The sequence below is a fragment of the Xiphias gladius genome, chromosome 18, assembly GCF_016859285.1.
Source record: "Xiphias gladius isolate SHS-SW01 ecotype Sanya breed wild chromosome 18, ASM1685928v1, whole genome shotgun sequence".
Classification (NCBI taxonomy): Eukaryota; Metazoa; Chordata; class Actinopteri; order Istiophoriformes; family Xiphiidae; genus Xiphias; species Xiphias gladius.
Window position 1 is genome coordinate 123,660 of NC_053417.1, and position 23,267 is coordinate 146,926.

General features: G+C 38.4%; 1 protein-coding gene across 2 annotated transcripts in view; it reads right to left on the reverse strand.

Moving 5' to 3' along the window:
* LOC120803761 (paired box protein Pax-7-like) overlaps nt 1-23,267 on the reverse strand; it is a 65,591-nt gene that overhangs the window by 20,342 nt on the left and 21,982 nt on the right. For both annotated transcript variants that reach the window (XM_040152621.1, XM_040152622.1), the window contains exons 5-7: nt 14,767-14,966; nt 6,781-6,946; nt 4,233-4,432 (exon numbers count right to left, since the gene is read on the reverse strand). In XM_040152621.1, the coding sequence (XP_040008555.1) occupies nt 4,233-4,432; nt 6,781-6,946; nt 14,767-14,966 (566 nt within the window). The remainder of the gene's footprint in view (nt 1-4,232; nt 4,433-6,780; nt 6,947-14,766; nt 14,967-23,267) is intronic.

Below are 23,267 nucleotides of genomic sequence, written 5' to 3' on the forward strand. Positions count from 1 at the left end.
TTGCAGGCTATCTTAGGGTGAGGGGGGTTGTAACAACTCTGATGGTGAAGCTGTGAAAAGGTTTTCTATTTACACATGCAGTGCTATCACAGGGATGGCATTTCATACTGTCATTTTGTCTTTCTGTCAATAAGACTTGGAATTGGCTGCGCACTCCATCTCCACATGAAAGTCAGCCTCTAATTCTTTCCCATTCAATTTGAGAGGAGGAGGTGCAGAAATGGCTTGTGTGAATTACATTCCAAATGCAATATAGCTGTTTCAAATTGAATTATTGCCTGTCAGACGTACAGCATGTGGTCTTCCTGCAATTTTGAAGTAGGATCTTAGGAAATTCACCCTACATTGTTATCTCATGTAAATGCCTGGAAACATGATTAAAGGGTCAACAGCAGTGAACCAATAATGGAAAAGCTTCAGCTGGGACTTGGAGTCATTCAGAATAGAATGAAAGGACAATAAACACGGACTGCACAGCGATGTCATAGTCAGGCTAACAGCAATGAATTGACATGCTGATGCTGTTTGTCCAGAGAAAACTGCACTGCAGCCCCAACTAAGAGACCAACATCACTGCATGAAAAACCAACCCTATCACCAGTGTTGATTCTGTAAAGCCCTGGATTATGTTAAATTGAAACCTGGCTCAGCCATTGCTGCAAAGCAACCTTTATTTATATAGCGTATTTCATTATAGGGGAGATTCAGTGGGCTTAACATAAAAACAGACAGTATGTACATACAGCACATACATATACACATGTAAAGCATACATGTGTAAAGACAACATAGAAACAAACAAAAGACCAATTCCAATATACTTTCAACACAATAAAGGAAAACTAATCACATTCATAGTAAAAACAGAAAAGATTTCAGTCTGCTTTTAAACACAGAGCTAATCTCCCCAAAGGATAGCTGCTTGTCAAAAAATATGGTCACTATATCTCCTGTCAGATCTGAAAACATTTAAAAGGTTGAAATTAGCTGGAGATGCCTCTGACAGGGTGAAAGACATATTTGAGTCTAGCTAAGATCAGGTTCAATACAGCACATCCAACTTAAACTTTTCCACCAATGACCTCATATATAGTAAAACTATTTTTAAAATTTGCCAATTAGTGGTTTTTGATGCAGGCCGGGTAGCCAGGTTTGCTTTAGTGGAAAGAAAGACTTTGACCTGAGTCAAGTCAAAGCAGCTTCGTCAAGCAGCTCACTGTTGTGGCGTATCAAATAGTGCAGTATCAAATCTTGGGTGCATTCAAACCTGTACTTAGAGCTCTCCACTAGTGATTCGATCACCCAAGATGCATGTCAATGCCAGGTCTGAGCAGGTGCCAGAAACCAGATGTCAGATGACAGATATCAGGTTGACAAATATATGAACCCTAAACAACTCAACTAAATAACAAATAGTTAATCCCTTGTAAGTTAATTACTGTGACTGCTTCTCTAATATGTTTTGCTCTCAAAAACAAATGTCTTACTCTCTAGAATGAGATTTACAAATATTTTACATCTTTTGCCAAAAAAATTCATAATTCACGGTCCATTTACTGGCTTTAAAGATTTTTGAATGATTTAAAAAATCAGTGCAGTTTTTAAGAGACATTCCTCACAAAATTTGGCAGTTTTTCTGAACTGAGTTTTACCTACCCAATCAGATTATAAGACATTTTGCCAGTGTCAATTAATAGTTGGCTTATCCTTTTAAGCTAATCAATTTACTTAAGTTTTATAATAGGGTCGGCTGCTTTTCACATTCTTGATAATATTTCAAACAAATGTTGTTGTTGTTTGTGACACAGATAACTCTATATTCATACCTTTTTGTAAGGATGGAATGGGCTCACCTTCAGCCCAAGAGTTTGCCAATGTTCGTGGGTGAAGGCAGGAGACCGGAGAGCTCAAAAATCATTTCATTTTCTCAATATCATGAATAAACTCAGAAGTCAGATCTCTATAACCTCAAGAAAATCTGGAAAAATAGAAACTGTACTATTCAAACCAGTAGGTAATCAATTTTAAACTGATCACTATTGTGCCACTGCAAGAATGTACTGTCCAAAATCGGTAAACTGATCCACTGGGTACCAATAGAAATGGAATGCCAAAGAGCTTATGTATAAATAACAGAAAGTTGACTGCAATAATTTTGTTCAAAGAGCTCTATGTAACCACCCATGTTTTTATGGTCCAGTTCAAAATCATAACAAATTTGACCCAATGATCAAGTTTACCAGTGGACTAAAAACCTGTTTCTTTGTATTCAGACAGAATACACAGAGTCACTTGCACTAAATCAAATGTCACAGACAAACATAAGGACTACAGGTTATGATACTTGGATATATGCTACATTTTGTTAGAGCAGGCTGCATTGACAGCAACATCTGTTATTTACGAAATGAGAGACACTGTCTGAAATTAATGATCAAAGTCATTAGTCAATGAGATAATTATTTTTTTCTATTTCTTCCCTTGAAGAGTGGAAATGATATGTTCTTCAAATGATCTTTCTGTTTGAAAGTTCAAGACAGAATCCATTAAGAGACATGGGGTCAATCAATATAGTTCATTTTGCAGAATCAGGGACAGGGGATAAAATTAAGTGTAAAATGTCATTGTTCTAATTCCCCCATTTAGCAATATAGTCAGTGCAGATAATGAGGCATTTAAGGACTAAAAGTAAAATCTTCGTAATAACTTGGAAATGTTTGATTTCACCTACTCATTTCAACAAAGTTAAAACAGTACTGTACATTCAAATACTATTAATAATACTATAAAAGTGGCATGAAAAAGTTTGGGTACCCCTGGTCAAAATTTATTTTCCTGTGAATAGTTAAGTAAGTAGAGGATGAACTGATCTCCAACACGCATAAAGTTAAAGGTGAAATATTGATTTCAACATTTTAAGCAAGACAAGTGTATTATTTTTGTTTTGTAGAATTTTAGATTGAAAAAGAGGAAAGGAGCATCAAATGTCTGGGCACCCCAAGAGATTCGAGCTTTCAGATAACTTTTACCAAGGTCTCAGACCTTAATTAGCTTGTCAGGGCTTTCCTTAGGAAAGGCAGAGTGATGCTCTTCTAAGCAGCTGCCTAGCACTCTGATAATTAAAATAATTGAAGCCCACAAAACAGGAGAAGGCTAAAAGAAGATAGCAAAGCATTTTCAGGTAGCCGTTTCCTCAGTTTGTAACGTAATTAAGAAATGGCAGTTAACAGGAATGGTGGAGGTCTAGTTGACGTCTGGAAGACCAAGAAAACTTTCTGAGAGAACTGGATTTCTAAAAAGGCAATTCAAAGCCGCAGTTTGACTACAAAAGACCTTCAGAAAGATTTAGCAGACTCTGGAGTGGTGGTGCACTTTTCTACTGTGCAGTGACACCTGCACAGATATGATCTTCATGGAAGAGTAATCAAAAGAAAACCGTTCCTGTGTCCTCACCACAAAATTCAGTACCAGAAGTTTGCTAAGGAACATCTAAACAAGCATGATGCATCGTGGAAACAAGTCCTCTGGACTGATGAAATTAAAAAATAACTTTTTGGCCGTAATGAGCAAAGGTATGTTTGGAGAAAAAAAGGGTGCAGAATTTCATGAAAAGAACACCTCTCCAACTGAAAAGAACACCCCTCCAACTATTAAACACGGGGTTGAATTGATCGGGGTTGAATTGACTTGTGTTGCAGCCAGTGGCAAGGGGAACATTTTTCATCTAATTTTAACTACATGTGTATAAACATCATGATTTAATGAGCAACCAGCCAACACTTTCAATTCAGCAATTCAGTGACCACAAACGGTAAGCTTGTGCATACAAGGAGTCACCTCCTCACCTAAGCTGCCAACTTCACATACCCTCTAACCATTAAAAAAGCCCAGGAGATTTTGGGATGTACCAGTGGCTAGACACAACTTGTAAATAGGATAAGTCTAAAATTGCCAGAAGGTGTATTTCTCCTCTTTTGGTGGAGACAACCAGTCTCTACCCTGAACACACAAAGAAGAAGCTGATATGGATCGTCCTGTCCAACTCACATTAAAACAGCAAACAAGCCAACCCACCAAAATGTCAGAATAACAGGGCATTACTGGGGCTACTGTAATACATTACATCCCATAAAAATGAGGTCTATCTACTTTACTTGATTCATGACTGAGTTAATGTTACCATAAGTATACATCCTCATGCATAAATGTTACCCTAGTCCAGAGGGTCTTACCTGTGGGGCAAGTCCGTTGGTGACAGGGTTGACGTGGTTGCTAGGTGCTGTAGAGCTCATGAAAGTGTCAGAGTAACTGGAGAAGCCGTGGCGGTTGGAGGTGAGACCATAGGCAGAGCTGCTGTCAGTGCTGGACAGACCGCTCTGGTGCATTGTGGACGGAGGTATCGGCTGGGGACGGTGAACTGTACCACCAACATCTAAAGAGCAAATCACAACAGCACATAGCTGAGCACCTAAAAATATACCATTTAAAACACTCCCTTTACCCCTTTCTGTTGATGTGTACAATATAATAGATCTATTTCTTAAGTTGCTCAAACATGTAAGTAGGACAGGAGCTGGGCTAGCAATTTCCCCCAGCAACCAGTCTGTGTGCTAAATGGGAGTAAACTCATCTGGGATATATCTATGAACAGCAGTAGCGGTGGCAGCAGGAGATAGCATAGTTTTGAGCAGTAGAGCAGTGGGCATGGCGCTGACACTGACAGAACTGACACCTTAAGTACACCACTATGATGAAAAGGATGATTTGGATATACAATACTTGGCAGGAAGAAGAGCATACCAAGTGAGCTTAGCACGGACTTGATTTGACTGAACTAGATGGCAGGCTTCTGTTCATCAGGGTGTTAACGTGTTTGGTTTGGTTTAAACAAATTCTGGTGCCTTTTTCCAGTTAGTGTGGTTTTGTTTGGGCTGGTGAGAAGGCTGTCAATTGAACTCTGGTGCAGGCCACACAACATGACTGAGAGAGTAAAAGAGGGAAAGTGGGTCTTGGTCCAAAGTCTTCCAGCCGGATTCTGGTGCAGTTAGTTTTTTGGTCTGCTGTCAGCCGACCAGCTACAGGATTTTGTGGTAGTAGACGTGATTTTAGCATTATTTCAAAAGCTAAAGCTAAATTAAATCAGTTTATCAATTGATAAACTGATTGATTAATTGATTGTTAACGTTTCAGGTTGTTAACAAGAGATCTGTATAAATTATGCAAATTATTTGGTAACCATGGTAACACCTATGTGCATCAGCATGTGAGTGCAGGAGTCCATTAAAAAATGTGTGATGTAGCGATCCCTCAGGAATAGCCCCAGAATATTGCTGTACAGGGTGCCTCTAGTTTACCCTGTCTTGACCTGTTTGTCATTATTCATAACATATGGTCAACTTGCAGTCTGATAATGCCAGTAATTCTCAGAATCATTTTTTTTCTCCTTTACGACAGCCTACAAGTGTAAGTATTTTTGCTACATATATGAGAGTGAAAATTAGAGTGTGTCAATGTGAAAAATTATTTAGGGGCACTAGTGCAAGTAACTCTGACATCCAGGTTGGTTAAATCTACAGATTTGCTAAAGTCCATCTCTGACTCTCTGTTTCGCATTAGCAAAGAGCAACAGTGTGCAAAATATTCAGTTAGCAGCTTCTCATTTTTAGCCGGCGTACTTTTTAGCCGATCATTTGTGATCATTGTAGCATTTGTGTTCAAGTGTGAATGGATTGTTCACACGGTGATTTTTGTAGTTCCAAAAACTCGAGGAATCACCCAGATAAAGTTTCATTCCTATGAGATCAATAATTTCAGGTGATCAATTTAATATTTTTGAACCCGAACCATCTGTATTTGGACTAAGTTGCCTGTAAAAATAAAGTGTGCCAAATAACACCTGTTATTTATTTGCCAGATACAAATCAGCATTGCATAGCATCCTATCTTCTGCTTTTACATATTAGATTGGACTTGGTATAATCAGATACCCAGTATAATTCGGATCAGAATCATGGCCAGAAAAACTTGATCAGGACAACACTAATTTTTTCCCTTGGTCCAGACCAAATCAACAGAACTACATGTGTGAAATTGCCTTTCATTCAATTGAAATCAGTTTTTGAACCCTAGGGGGAAGAAGAAGACCAAAACAAGGGGGTTTCCACTAACTCCTGAGGAAATCTGACTCTTTAACAGCTTGATGTTTGACTTGCATCTTGATTTACAAGTTGGTTATCAAGACTTTGTCTAGCAACTTAAGATGGAAATTACATTGTCAACCAGAACAAGCACTCCCCAACAAACAAGTTTTTCAATAGCAGAGTATGAAGTCTCTAACGTCATACAGAATAATGCCATGTAAAACATTACACATCTCATATATATAAAGTACACATATGTGATAAATGAAAGGAAATACCTGAATAAATGAGTTTAGAAATATACTGAATGCAGATGCCTCCATACAGTACAAGAGGGCTCACTGAATGGTCTGATGAAGATGAAATTGATGTGAATCATATGCTATGGCCTTCACAGTCATCAGATGTCAACTCAATTGGACACCTATGTGGACGGGATTTTGGAGCAATGTATTAGACAGCACTCTCCACCCCCTTTCTCACTAAGGGAATATCTTTTGGAAGAATGCTGTTCATCCCTCCAGCAGAGTTCCACACACTTTGAGACTCTATAACAAGAGGCAACAACCTACAACACACTGCATATTGGACTTTACTTTCATCTGTGTATTATCAGTGTTAAAAGTGTTATCTGCTTCACCTTGGGACAGAGTGTTGGTTGGGTAGCTGGACTCTGGCAGCTGGTATGTAGGAAGTGTTGGCATCCCTGTGGGAGGAAATCCACCTGGCAACAGGTGGTTGAATGCTGCTAGCTGATTGGCTCCTGCTTGTTTTCGCCATCTCGCCCTTCGATTGCTGAACCACACCTGAAAAAAAAAAGAGTAAAAAGAGTCAGAGTGGGCTTTCCGATGTACCTTTAATAAATTACAAATTAGCTGACAGCAGGGGCAACTGTGGCTCAGGAGGTAGAGTAGGTTGTCCACTAACCAAAGGGTTGGTGGTTCAATCCAAGGCTCCTCCAGTCCACATATCGAAGTGTCCTTGGGCAAGACGCTGAACACCAAAATTGAGTGAATGTGTGTGTGTATGAATTGAAAAGCGCTGTATGTATAGAAAGAAAGTGCTGAATGGATGTGTGTGTGAATGGGTGAATGTGACATTTGGTGTAAAGCGCTTTGAGTGGTCGATAAGACTAGAAAAGTGCTATATAAGTGCAGTCAATTCACCATAAGTTGTGTTTCATGCTATGGCAGTGTCACAGTGAAAAAAAAAGAAGCTTTGTTGGGACAGATTGTATTTTGAAATTGAACAGTTTAATGGAACTGGTGTGTAGTGCACAGTGTTCATCACATCTGTGGAGCTGTCTCTGTCAGCTGAGCTAGCACATACACTGCTGCATACTTCAAACATACACCCAGCAGCACTGATGTGTGTTCTGTTGCAGCCTAACCACACCCAAAAGTGATGTCACAGTGTACTGACAGCCTGAAAAACATTAACTTACTATTCAATCATTGTGATTGTTTTTTTGTTTTTTTTAGTCTTACTACATCAGAAGAGCTCAAATGAGGAAACTTTAAAATGTCAGCCAATTGTAAAAACAAACAAAAAAAGAGGTTATTAATCTTTGGCATCGAAGAGAAAGTAAATAGTACGTCAATGGAGTGTGTGTGTATTTTATTATCTGTAAAGTGTGTGGGGTTAATCATGCATTGTGTTTCATTGACTCCAGGCAACTGAATGCAGCCTCAATAAGATGAATAGAGGCCAAAGTGGAGGGAGAGGAGCAAAACGCTTCACACATGACTGATCAAAGCAACTACCACACCCACCACACCACCTTATAGTTTTGTACTTGGTAAAGAGGTTATGGAATCTTTTTTTTTTTTTTTTTAACTTGGTCTCATTTTACAAAAGGACACAAGAAAACAAATGTTCCTAAATAGTGTATAACAATTTTCAGTAAGCCCTCAAAACTACCTCTCAATAAAATTTAAGCAACTTCACTTTTGCAAATTCACTGCTGAAATTTTGCAGTTCTGGCAAGAATTACATTCATATTGCTGGATTCTTCAGTATGCAATTTATGTCCAGAGCCAGCCTTTAGTACCAATGCTGAAAGTAGTTTTTCTTTTATGTAGTGTGTCTGACTTTCAGGCCAGGGACGACCATTTGACTTCCATTTCAGGCGATAAATATATGTTGGCTTATTTAAAAATATATGTTTAACTCTGCCTCAAGCATACTGCAGTAGACATAAGTCTAACAAAGGAATAAGAAATGCTGCATTAGTTTCTGTAGACTTCCACATTGCATTAACCCTCCTGAAAATTACATTTAGTGTAATACCGCTTTCAGACAGCAGACCCACATATGATGCAGGTCAACTCAGCATGTGTTGGACCCACATTTGATCCATTCACAAGACAACTGTCACCTTCCTTCTCACTGTCAGCACTGAGAAGGAGTCCGTTGTCTGACTCCAGTCTGCCATGTAGTTTCCAACACTTCTTTGATAAACCTAAGAATTATGCTGATCATTACATTGAATAATTTACCAGATAAAAGTTAAGTTTCAGTTTCACTCTTTGTCTGTCCATCTGCAAACTCCCTCTCTTGTGATTGCCCATGCGTGCACATTCCTAGAGTTGAACCAGCAGTAGTTGAAGTAGCACTATATGGTTTTACAGAGGTGAGTTGATTGCCTGGTCAGATGACTTCCTTCCTAAAATTACAGATGACCACCTACATGATGCACAAAAATCAGATAAAAAGACAGTCGCCAAACAGTCCCAAAATGTTTGCTAGAGAGTGCAGGTCTCAAACAATGTTGAGGTAATGGACATAAACTAAGGTGCTCGCCAAAGGTGTGTGTACTGCCAAAAGCTAAACTGTCCTCATTTTCAACTTTGCAGGGCACTAATTTCCAAGTTCTTAATTAAAGCCAACTGAAAGTCAGAAGCTCAGAACAAGTGTCGGCCTGTCACTCCGAAGAACACCCAAAGAGCCTAGATCTATCTCTGTTCCACTGTGTGTTCCTCACACAACCTGTCCCTCATTAGGACAAACAGGTAACTGCATTTTTATCATTTGCGTAATTTGCATCAATCCATACAATAACACTCACGAGTTAATACATGCACACACATACACACCACATGCACACACCACACATCCAGAGACGTAGCAGAAATCTATGTATTGCCCCCAGCTTTCCACTCGCTCACTTTCTCCAGGAATCTGCTTTTTTCATTTGGAGCAAATGAAAATATGCCTTTCAAGTGGAGAACATCATTTGGACTCCCATTTCTGTACAGGAGACTCAAATAATTAGAACAGGTGTTGTTGCCCTGAGGTACTTCTGCCAGAAAGGCAGGAGAAGTAGAGTCTGACTGATCAACTCAACAGTCCAACTCATCCTGCAGAGCAAAGACATGACTGTGGATGGAAGAGACTGTGAAGAGAAAAATAATATCACCATTGTGTGTATGAGTGTGTGTGATAGGAAGCTGATGTCCAGGATTAGCAGTAAAACCTGGATAACTTGATTGAATGTCACCGCAGTAAAGTCTGACATTAGAGAGACTTAGAGCCATGAAGAGGTTTGACATCAGTCTCTCTTGGATTGATGTCAAATCTCACTCCCTATAAAACCCTATAAACTACACACACACACACACATCCTTTCTGTTTGACATACCTGTTTTTTTGTTTGTTATTCAGTTCTTCTGCCTCTTCATACTATAATCTACCTTCTTTCCTCAGTAAATGCCTCCTACTATCCCTCTATTTAACAATTTTTACAAAATCATTTTTCCTCATTTATGTGCCTTTCCATTGCTCTTCTTGCTCTCACACCTGCCATTAGATATGTCGACAGGGGAACAAAATCTCTCTCTCTATCTCTTAATAATAATAATATCAATAATAATAGTCATTTCAAATGTAAGTGGCATAACTTTATACCAATCAACGATTACTGACATATACCCTTGACACAACACTATGTAAATGATATTATGAACGATTAGAAAATCAATTGTAGTGGAAGTGATTGATAATTTACATAAATGCTCTTAAAGTTACTATTTTAGCTGCCAGATATATGCAACAGCATTTGAAATATAACATTTTCCAAATGAATTTATTAAAAGTAAAAATGTAAATATTATAATTGACTAATGAAAGGAAACACCTGAATAAATGATTGTATAAACATTCTGAATACAGATGCCTGAGGGCATGAGGGCTCACTGAATGTTTGATGAAGATGAAAATGATGTGAATCATATGCTGTGGCCTTCACAGTCACCAGATCTCAACCCAATTGAACACCTATGGGAAATTTAGGAGCAACGTGTCAGAAAACGCTCTCAACCACCATCATTAAAACACTATAAGAGGGAATATCTTTTTGAAGAATTGTCTTCCATCCCTCCAGTAGAGTTCCAGAGACTTAAAGCCCATACGTACTTTATGATTTTGTGTTGTCCCAGGTAAAAGTAGAGAATTGTAAAAAAATCATGGTGAAATCTTTATCTGTCAATCCAGTGCTCTTAGATTGTATTTTGACACAAGATCACCAACAGCTTATTTGGAGCTTCGCTGACCAAAAACAGCCTCTTTCAAAACTCTGGCAATGTCAGTGAAATTTAGAACCAAAATCATACAATGTGATTTCTGCTATGACCCAAGTTTACAAACCAACAAGTCAGAATACAACAAGAAATGACACATAATACACTGGTGAGCAAGAGTATTGCTATTGCTCAAAACCTAAAACTCACATGCAAAATCAACACTCCATATTGACTCATGAAGTGATGCACATGGTCAACAACAGTACTAAGATACACTGTGGTATTCAAACCGTGATTGGTTGGAGTGAGCCAAGAAATCACTCCCCACACCATTACACCACCACCTGGACTGTTGGCGGAAGGCAGGTTGGGTCCATGGACTCATGCTGTTGACTTCAAATTCCGACCCTACCATCTGCGAGCCTCAGCAGAAACCCACTTTCATCAGACCAGCCTATGCTTTTCCAGTCTTAGCTGTCAAGTTTTGGTGAGCCTGTACCCACTGTTCTTGGCTGACAGGAGTGGAACCTGACGTGGTCTTCTGCTATTGTAGACCATCCGCCTCAAGGTTGGACGTGTTGTGCATTCTGAGATGCTTATCCGCTCGCCACAGTTGTAAAGAGTGGTTATCTGAGTTACTGTAGCATATCTGTCAGCTCCAACCACTCTGGCCAATCTCCTCTGACTTCTCTCGTCAACAAGGTGAAGCTCCTGACTTTCATCTGCATGATTTTATGCATTGCAATGCTACCACATGATTGCCTGATTGGATAATTTCATGAATAAGCTGGTGTACAGGTGTTCCAGTTTTCAATGAGTGTAGTGAGAAATGTTGTCACAATTACCAAGTGCCCAAAGTGATACAATAGTCCAAACCTCAAAATTATTAAAAATAAATTAAAATGATTAAAATGGTTAGGATAGGCAAAATAATTAAAAAAGTAAAACCAGCAAATCTTCACATTTGCGTAGCTGGAACTATGAAATGTTTGGCATTTTTGAATGAAAAATGACCATCAAAATAGTTGCTCATTCATCTGTAACTGTACTGTATTTACTGCTAGGGAGTTTAATTTCTAACAAAGCACCATATTTTATAAACTCTTCATTAATTTGAAAAGAATAGAATAGAATAGAATGCCTCTAGTGTCATTGCACAAAAGTTCAATAAATTAACAATAATAATAATAATAATAATAATAATAGTAATAGTAATAATAATGAAAGGAACATAAACAAGTCAAGTACAAGTGCCTAAAATTTTAACTTGAGGTCAGTACTTAGGTACATCCCAACTATGTCATTTTCAAAAGATGAGAGTGGTGCAGTTGGATGATGATGAAGTTGATGACATGTCTCCACCATCTGACATGCTTCAAAACTGAAATCGTACAGTTTGACACAGTGAAAGATTTTGCTAATTATATAGTTTGTAGGCACACTTAGAGAATCTATGCAAACCCCCGGGTTTTTCCTTTCATTTGTCACCCCTCTGTATATGATTAGATCTAGTACTTCAAAAATGTGCAAAATCAAGTCTTGGTTACATCTCAAGTACCACTTACTCACTTGTTCTGGAGCTTTCCACCAAATCAGTCCGCATTAGCAGATTGAGTATACTCAGTTGCTATGGAACTATAGATGTTCAAACGTGAAGATTCTAAGGACTCTAAGTTCATTGTTGACACTTGACAGCACTTGACAGGTGACAAGTCAACATGGGTGAGGGTCATTTGATACTGCCAAAAACTCCAGAGCAAGTGAGAAAGTGGTCCTTGATCCATGACCAGATTTTCCAAGTGTAAATTAACTGTTCTTTTTTCATATCTGACTGAAACCTGTGTCAGTGAATGCAGAATGACCAGCGTCAAGTAGTAATTCTGTGATTGATCCATGTTACTGTTGTGGATTAAAGCTCCCTTGAGACAGCCCACACTCTTATGTGATCTGCTGGGAATTTTTCAATGAGTGGTGGGCTTGAAAGTGGTGGGAAAAACAGATTCAGGCCAAGATGTTGGGGTGTGAGAAATGCATGGGGAATGCAGCCCCCACGTTACTGCTAAACACCTAACAGCTGTTGTTAGAGCTCCACAGTACTTTCTCCAGCACTACTGGGACACATTGGAACTGTCAAAACAGAGACCAAAAACAGTTTCCTTGGCTGAGATGGCAGAGTCTTCAGCATTATGCTGTTATGTATGGGTGAATATTAGTTAGACTCAGTGGGTAAATATGGAATTTGGTCTGTAAAGTACCAATACGATGTGACATCTTGTACAACAATACAAATAAATCAAATCATACAGGTTAACAAAAAAGTTTGAGAAAAGCTGTGTTGTGTGTATGCTTATCAGAGGAGAGAAGACAGAGCAGAAGTAACAGGAAAAAAGCAAAAGCCGTGCAATTGCTGAACAACTGAAAACAAAGATGAAGAGGTGACCATGTTACTGTTCACTTTTGACCAGCACATTGCTCGGCATGTAGTATAATGACTAGAAATGTTGTCCAGAGGGATATATGGCTCTAGCTGAGCGAGAGAAAGAAAATTGTCAGGCTCCAGAGCGAGGATTTGTCTCTGAGTAACCTGTCTCCACCCCAATACAATTATAGTGACTGGGAAAGGGTCTTTGACAGAAACTTTCTTCAGTTTTGACTGTGGATTGTCCAGATAAATGGGAAAGTGTTTCGGGAAAGAGATGTTGCTGTTGAAGTTTAAAATGATATTTTTCAATGTTTTGAGCAACACAAACTTTCAAGTATCTAACACCACTATCTACATGGTTAGTTACAAGAAGGGGTAAGAAATTGATTTGTTTTTGGTTTTATTTGTTTGTTCATTTGTTTTGTTATTTCTGTGAACCTAATGTAGAGACACATCTACATAAATGATGAATAAAAATTGAATAAAATTGAAACTAAATTGAAAAGACAGCTTTCAGATCTATAGATGTTATCCATGAACTCATATAGAGAAGTCCAAACATTTATTGCAAGATGCGTCCTCCGTCTCAATGATGGGAAGGTAAACAGTAAAGAGTATAGACCAGGGGCCTATTCCACAAACTGTGATTAATAGTTTATCCGACTATTTTTGGGCTCAACTCAGGTTTTCCAGTATCATGAAGCTAGCTCATTTTCAACGAGGGCAGATCACCATGGTAACCTATGCTGCAGGGTTAACCTGCTCTGGAGCAGGTTAACTTCAGAGGACCTGATCGAAACCTGCCAACAACCAAACTACTGACCATCAGATCGCTGGAAACATGGGGTTATCATTCCTATCATTCCTCCTTCCACATGCTTTGAGTGGTTGATAAGACTAGAAAAGTGCTATATAAGTGCAGTACATTTATTATTGCTGTTTTTTTAATTGAGCAAAGATTCCTTAATTCCCGATAGGATTCCTGACAGTGTCGGTGCTTTTACACTGTAAAAGCATCGACACACTGATGCTTTTACATCAAAGCAGCTCAGAATAACATGAGGGGATTTCCTAATGAAAATTGGAAATAAAAACTTAACCCCCTGTTGTCTTTTAAAAGTAAAATAATCCAAGCAATGTTAAATATTTCGTATGATTATAAATACAACAATTCAGTTAGCTAGACCTTATGTCTGGCCTAAATTCCAATCCTTAGTTTCATGTAGAATTAGAATTCTGCATGTAGAAAATTAGCAAATAGCAGACAGCAGCTGACTCTGAGCCAGATCAGCCTCCAAACCGGCAGATCCGTGTTACAGTCACATCTGTTTTACTGGACCATTCCAGATGCAGCCTGGGTAAAGGGTACACTAAAGACACACTAAGGAGTGGGTGGTGTCGTTTGGACCTCACAGTCAGTCAGCAGAATCAAAGTAGATGTAGCCTGGGCTTGTGGGAAAAACTACAAAATAATCCACATCCTGATCTACAACAGTATTGGCCCAGTGTGTGAAAGGACACTGTTCCGGGTCCATTTTATAGATCTGGGTCAGATGATTTAGATATCAGGGTTGTATTTGGGTTACCGGAAGAAACATAGCAAGAGAGACAGAGAGCATGGATGGATGGATGGATGCATGGATGCATGGATGGATGGATGAACAGCTGGATGTCATTGTATTACCTGGACCCTGGCCTCAGTCAGTTTGGTCCTCTGAGCTAGCTCTTCCCGTGTGTAGATGTCGGGATAGTGGGTTCTTTCGAAAGCCTTCTCCAGCTCCTCCAGCTGCTCCGCTGTGAATGTAGTCCGACTCCTGCGCTGCTTCCTCTTCAGGGGGAGGTCAGGCTCCGACTCCACATCTGACACTTCATCCATCCGACTGCCTGGACAAACACATGGAGGATCACTTCATGTCAGCATGTTTTATATTGTGAACATGTAATAATGTAATGAATACAAAATTGAGATTTACAGTCTATGTTGCCCAGATCAGTTCCATGGTTGGTAAGAGATGGGATGCTATCTCTGGTTTGCTGTTTCAAAATCAACATTTTGCACATACAATGACATGAATTTTTCTACAACAACACCACGCTACTACGTGACTAAATCAAAAGGCTCATCATTTTAAACAGTAAAAAGACAGATTGGCTTACTTTTTTTCGTGGGCATCGACTTCAGTAATACTAGACATAATTGATCAAAACTGTTTATTAGTCCTTTGAAATTGAATGTAATGCCATTCTTTTGGATGGTTAATGAACATACAGAAACTAAATTATCCTTTATTAAAGCCATTCTGTGGTTGGGACATGTATATGACCTGTATTGTATTTCTAAAGTCTGCTCTTAAAATAAAATCCCAATTATCTATGGATGTCTGTTTTTCCACAAATTTTAATTACATTTGCAGGTAGATAAGTTGCTAGGTCCTGCTGCAGACTGTGTTGTAAAACTGTTAAAGTGACAAACATCCAAATTTGAAAATAAGATATAATGTATGCAGCATCACAAACACCAGCCTCCAAAATTACCATCAAGTTGAATCAACACCTCTTTAATACAGGTGTTCCTAATAAACTGACAACTGAGTGTACAACATAATAATATGCAGTATATGTAGCAGAAGCATGCATTGACATAGTCACGCAGAGCCAAAGAACCAACTACAGAAAAAGAAGAAGGAGAACACCCCCCTGAACGGACATTAATATATCAAATGTGCAGTAAAGAGGAAAAATATTTTTTTTAAATCACCTCTATGGTTACCTTCAAAATATTTTCCATTAACTAACAATGACACAATCCAGTGACAGTGTGCATTTTCCTGCTTTAGTATGTTGTTTCAAACTCCTCAAATTTACTGCAGATCTTGTACAGAGAACCCTACACCTTGATTAACAGAAAGGACAATATATCAATACGATAACTAAAAAGCAGAAAAGAATTAAAAAGATTTGGTGTGATGTTTCATGGAAAACTGTATATATGTAAATTAAATAAATATGTCTCTGAAAGGTTTCCTTGCAAAAGGAGTTATTAGAAGCAGCTCCTCAATACACCCTAACTCCATGTTGTCACACATGTTGACTAAGGTGATTAGTAAGAAAACTTACACCAATTTGTGTGTGATTTGCTTGTTTACTTACTACTACAACCTCTTAACGCTTAGGAAGAAAAGACAGTTGAAGTTATTTTCTGATGCGCAGGTTCAGTTTTCACACACATCTGTGCATGTTTATAACAATGTGTGCAATATCATAACTGATCTCAGAATAGTGGAAGCTGAGTCAAGGGCAGCTTGACAAGCACACATTTCGGTAGCTAGCTATAGCTAGTCCCCCATCAAAGATCGCAGGATTATCCACAATGTGCGTGCTCACATATCCAAAAAATGCTCTGCTTGAATAGCACCAGCCTTTCTCAATTGAACATGGCCACGCCCACAAAAATGACAAAAATGATAACTGCAACAGCTGGTAGTTAACCTGGCTTCCAGAGGAAATAGCCTGGTACGGCCGCAAGAGGGCAGTAAATTACAAAATGCGTGCAAACAAGCAATATCAGAGCCTTTATGGGGCAAAACACTGTTCTGAGATGTAAGGAGAGATATGTTTCTACTTCGGTATCGTTCTAATTGATGTCTATTTTTAACTTTAACTGGTCAAGCACTGCTTGCCTTGCTTTTCCTGACAGCACATCAATGATATTTGATATGATATACAGTAAATGTCAAATTCAGGTTCAACCAACAGAGTTGTTGAAAAGAAAATCCTAATGCCTAATGTCTGATTCACACTGTCCACTAGATTATAAACTGGGAAAAATATGAAAAAACAAATGGAGGCATAAGTGGGAAAAGAACACATCCAACAGGCATGTAAAGTCTTTAGTTATTCTGCATTTGTCAAAACTGAAAGTAGGTACAAAACAACAAACAACAGCTATGAACAGATCGAACAAAGCAACACAAAATGCAACCAGTTTGTCATTTCGTATTTGACCAGTGTTTATTAGAAGTCATCAAACCTCTGAACACACAGTGCTTAGTTATCAAAAAGGGACACAAACATTCACAGTATGGAGCAACTGTGTGTGAACTCAAATAAGAAATGTATAGGACTGCACATTGGAAAGTTTTTAAAAACCCCTGCAAACACATTGCTTTGGCATTTATGATAGATAGACACCACCAACAGATCAGCCAGGGTTCTCACAATCACTAATGATGGCCATTCCAATCCAAATCCATACCTCCCCTCTCTAACTTTCCCTCAGAGCCTCTTCTACTTTTTCTCCTTTCATTTCTTCTTTCTCTTTTCCCTTTCCTACATTTAGGAATCCAAGCCATTCCACAAGGGGTGAAGACAGCTGAATAGTGCCTGACCAAGGACAATGTGAATTCTTGGAGCCATTATAGTTTTCTTGTCTATCAATAACAAATTCAGTTAATCAAAGCCAAGTCACATCATTGGGCAGTGATAAAGTAAGCAGCAACAGGCATGTTCAAAACTTTGTACAAATACAGAGAGAGAGAAGCAGATGGAGGAGGGCCAAATTATGCTTCAGATACCACAGCCTCCAATGATTTCTTTGTGTGGTTATTTATATGAAAAAACAGTTTTCTTCTGCTTGGTAAGTACAATTCTATATCAAGACCTGTATATCCCAGCATCTCCCAGGGCACAGCACTGAGAGTTGCAGTGTAATAAGGGGTGCTAATCTTTCCAGACCACCTTGGTGATGTGTGTAACACCATTCTTTCACTTTGGGCCTGAGGGCAACCCAGACAAACACACTGGCAGGCTGAAAATAGTCCCAAAACATTTAGTGTGCAGCTGATTTCACTCACACACAATGTGTCCACACTGCTGTTCAGAAGGAGCCATGGTAGATTATCTGATACATGCAGATATCCATTTCAAATTAGGCTGCCAACTGCTTACCAGGATTGGAGAGTATTTCTAATGAGATATAATGCTCTACTGTATGTTAGTGTAGACTGTGGTATGACATCATAGTCCAGATGAAAAGAGATCAGATGTCATATGGGATTTCCCAGATTTCCTAAAGGCAAAACAATAAAAAATATATGCCTTTTTAAACTTCCACATAAATGAAAGAAATCTAAAAATCTGAACACAATGAACCTGACTATTGTTGGTTAAACCAATCACCCTTCACAGTGTTGGGTTACTGTAACAAATAACTGAGAAATCTTCTGTTTTATTGGAGAAAAAATGTTTGTAAGAGTTGAATGACTATGTTGCTGAAAAAATGTTGACCAAATATAGAATTAAAATGAAAATCTTGATGCTCATAAAGGCCCCCCACACTGTGATTTTGAACTGTTTGGATGAAATATGACAATCATGAGAGACACATGGTGAAATTTTTGGTTGTCAATCCAAAACAGTGATCCTCAGCGTCACTATGAGTGTCACTGTGAGTCTCACTGTGAGGCACATAATGTCGCCAAGTGCTTGCTCATGGGGGAATGTTGGGTCTCTGTAAATATAAATATAAAGAGTATGGTCTAGACCTGCTCTACATGAAAAGTGCCCTGGGATAACCTCTGTTATGATTTGGCGCTATATAAATAAAATTGAATTGAATTGAATAAAATGATTTAAAATGCTGATTTAAAGCTTTGGTCACCAAAAACAGCCAGCACCAAATTCAAGACCAATGTCCCATAAAGTGACCCATGACTATAATGTCCATTTCATCAAAATAGGGCATAAAATGATACTAAAATACAAAAGTGTGACACTATTAGTACTACTTTTCAATAAAAAAAAATAACATCAACCAAAAACATGGTGGTGAAACCAAAAAGCATGCAGCATTTAAATTCCAGCTCTATGACTTTTGGATTTTAGATACAGTACATCTCCGACGATGTAGCACACAATGAACCTGCAAGGTTCCTGTTATTGCATTATAGAGGGTTTAGCTTTTAATGAATCAGGTGCGTAAAATTTGTTTGGACAGTAAAGAGGTCTTCAGTGGAGCAGAGCTTTGCAAATGTGAAGGTCCATATTTGATGTAAATCTTTGTAATATAAATGTATTGTGCAGTGAACTCTGGATCTTGACTGTAGAGAGTGGAGGGTAGATGTGGATATTTTTGTACAGTTTATTGATTTGTTTGTATCAGTGCTTTCATTCTCTGCAAAAGTTGGTCATGTGATGGTGAAGTAAGGAAAGAAAAGGCCAGTCAAACTGGCTGAGACAATTACAGGGTCGGCTCTCTAGTTTAATTAAACAAGGAATTATGGGATTAGTGCAAGGCTCCCATTACAGGCCACTGGAAGAGTCTCAGGGAGAATATCTTTTTGTATTCCCCCTAGCTGCGCCCCTTGAAAGCTCCCGCTAGAGAATTCTCAACGGATTACATGTGGCCGTAGGACATGCTGCTGCATTAATTAAATCAATTCTTTTACCATGCAAAAATTTGTTTCCCTATAAACCAAGGTAAAAAAACAAAAAAACAAAACATAACAAAAAAAACATATTTATGCCCATGCACATCTTTAAAGAAAGCCTCCATATACAGTATATGCCTTGTTTGGAGGAATTATATGTGTGTGTGTGTGTGTGTGTGTGTGTGTGTGTGTGTGTGTGTATGTGAGTGTGTGTGTGTGTGTGTGTGTGTGTGTGTGTGTGTGTGTGTGTGTGTGTGTGTGTGTGTGTGTGTGTGTGTGTGTGTGTTTGTGAGAGGGGGGTTTGCTTGCAGAGCAATTTGGCACAAACTCAGCGTGACAACACTTGAGGCCACTGCAGTGGGCTACAATCACTTTCCAAAAAGCAATACTGAGTCCTCGAGGTGCAGTTGCGATGGGATGGACTCTATTTGTTTTCTCTCCACATGCTGCTGGATTTAGGGAAGAGAGGGGCAGAGGTGGAGGAGCGGCAGGGATATGAGTGAAAATGAGGCTTCTTTGCCTCACAATATTTTCTGTCTCTGACTTTTCCTTTTTGTCTCTTAGCCCACACTGCATCGATTTGGCCTGTGCCTGAGAAAAACGACTGTAAGGCTTGTTTTTTTGTTTGTTTGCCTGTTTCTTTCTTTCTTTTCAATCATCTTATTACCAAACCAGTCACCTTATTTTTCTGTCCAGAGTTTTAGGAGTGACATTAGCAGTCATTTTCATAACATATTCATAGTATAGAAGGTAAATAATTTTTACGTCCAAAACAAGTCTGGAACAGTTGCAGAATTTTACAAGCCTTCAACTATTTATTGATCATAAATTCTCACCAGCATTTGTACAATCAATGTTGAAGAAAAGTGGACTATACAGTATATATACTAAGGAAAGTATATATACTATGTTAATTTTATCTGTTTTATCTGTCTAGATACCTACTTCGGGATTCCTTTTTAAATTTAGGACTCTGAGTTGTGTTGTGTCCCAGCTGAGAATTGTTTGTTGATGTTTGAAATGTAAATAATGTGGGTTAATGTAAGTTTAAAATCTAAACAAAATCTGTTTAAAAAAAAAAAGAAGTTACAACTCAGCCTTCAATTGGATGACATATAAGTAACAAAAGTATCTAAGTAAGTAATTAATGTGTGTGTGTGTGTGTGTGTGTGTGTGTGTGTGTGTGTGTGTGTGTGTGTGTGTGTGTGTGTGTGTGTGTGTGTGTGTGTGTGTGTGTGTGTGTGTGTGTGTGTGTGTGTTTGTGTATTCCCTTTTTCAACTGTATGCCAGCAATTTCCATTAAGTTTGGTTTGTACATATCCTTTGAAAATGACTTATCCAACGAGCTGAGTTGAATAAAGATTTTGAGAGCATTAACTCATTGTGTGGGAAACTTTTTCAACAGTTACTATGGCCTTCTTATGTCAACATACCAGGTACATACGCATGCACATCAAAACATATCTTATATCTGGATGTGCATACATAAGAGTTATTTACTCTTCAGATCTAGGTTTCACTGATGTATAGTCATAAAAACTAAGTATTAAAGGTTCAATACAAAATAGATTTTTTTTCTCACTTTCCTATAGTGAAATCTCTCCATGCAGATAGTTCGGGTTTCTTTGTTCAGGTTTTGAGATAACTCTCTCTATATATATATATAAAATAATATAACAATAATAACAATAATAATGATAATAATAAAAACAGATACAGACACAGATACCTTATATCACCTGGGCAGCTGAAACCAAAACTATCTACATGAACTGATACCACTTGTAAATTAGAGCAATGTTATACATTGGACCATGAGCAAAGAAAATACATATTTCTGACTGGTGCACAGGTACAAGTGTTTTATCACAATTAATAATAAGGTAACATCTGATTGTAAAATAACAATCTGAGAATGCATTCAGTCCCAACTTTGAGTACTTAAGGATTTTTGATGCTCACTAAACACATTTCAGTCAGTACCCAGAATGAGTCCTAAAAACAGCAGTAAAATTAGCGCGCACAACCATGTATATGCCTGTGTTTTGGCAACAAAATTTCATTTGCCCTTTATTAATATGGGTTTTGCCCTTAACTTTGCCTTACCAGTGTAGAGACTATAAAAAGTGGGTCAAAAGCAAAGCCAAGATGAAGCTCAACATGATTTGACATATAAATGAAAGTGCATGTTATGCTACAGTGTCGCTGGCGGTGTCAGGGCAGCTGTACTGACAAACTTAACTGCACTGGCAGTTCGGTATCCCATGCTAGCAGCAGCTCCACATTGGATGGCAGCACAATAAGGATCCCCAGGATGGAGGAGAATAAAGTTTGACAGGCCCTTGGATCAGGAGGGTCGGCCACTCTCTCCAGCTGATAATGGAAAGCAGAGATTATGGTAATGAGACAGACGCCTAGAGCCGATAGAGGGGCTAAACCTGGACTTCATCTTTGTCTCCACCAGATCCCTCGATTGGCATGCTACATCTTATCAGGAGAATGGGAGTATGGTGCAGCTCCTCACATACACACAGACACACACTCACACTCTGAAATGTGCTGTGGCATAAATAACAAACAATGCACTTTGGTTTCACACAACAGCCTGGCTTTGTTACAGAGTGAATATGTTTGTATAGAAACATATCCATGCTCATATCACTGGCATCGTATGCAGCAACTACACGTGTGCGCACACGCACACACACACACACACACACACACACACACACACACACACACACACACACACACAGACACGCACACAGACACACACACACACACACTGTCTTCCTCTCAAAAAACAAATCTAATTAAACAATTATAGACATTCTGATTACTTAATAACGATAGCTATAATTCCATTTTCCTGGTCCAAGGAGAATAATTTATCACCAAATTAATACCCAATTATGTTTTTTCGAATGTGCACTACAATCAGAGTACGTACTATGTCCCTTAGTGTCTACGGCTTTCAAAATTAGCTTTCATTTGACTTCTCCTGTACTAAAGAATCAATCTAAAATGGAATCAACTAAAAAAAATAGTTTTTATTTGACTGTGATTAAATAAGTCTGTTAGTACTGAATACAATGCTTCCCAATGGGATCAATCTGACAGCAGGAAGCAAATGCTGGAGAAAATTGGTTAGCATTTGTAGTAATAGAGGTAGTTTCTCAAAACACAAGTATACTATGTAAATCAATAATGCAGGAACCGGGGTTAAATTCACATTATAAAATATACCCTTTGGAGGGCAAATACTTAGTGGATCTGTTTATTGTGTTGTTTATGGCCAGACCCCTATAGATGAGAGAGTTACAACAGTGAGATGTCAAAAACATAGCAGGTCACGTGGCTCATTTAGCTTAGAATAGTTCAAGGGGTTATTCAAATTTATTGTTTTCCATAGGGAACAGCAGGCTATACCAGTAAACAGCTACTTCTAATGACTTGTACAGCCTTGCAAACTAATTCTGTTTATTCTAAATCAATGGCTGATGTTTTAATATTGAATTATCAATTATCCATTTATCCATCCATTTAAGTAAATCAAGTAGTTATGCACTAATATGAATATGGCCTGCTGATGTTAATAGGTAATAGGGACAATGCCTTTTCTCAACTTTTGTTATGGTAACAGACACGGTTTGATAACATGCAGAAACGGTATCACTCAAACCATTTTACAGCTGAAAAGGAGCAGTATTAGAGTATTAGTATTAGGAGCAGCATCTTATTGTGCTGCAAACTGATA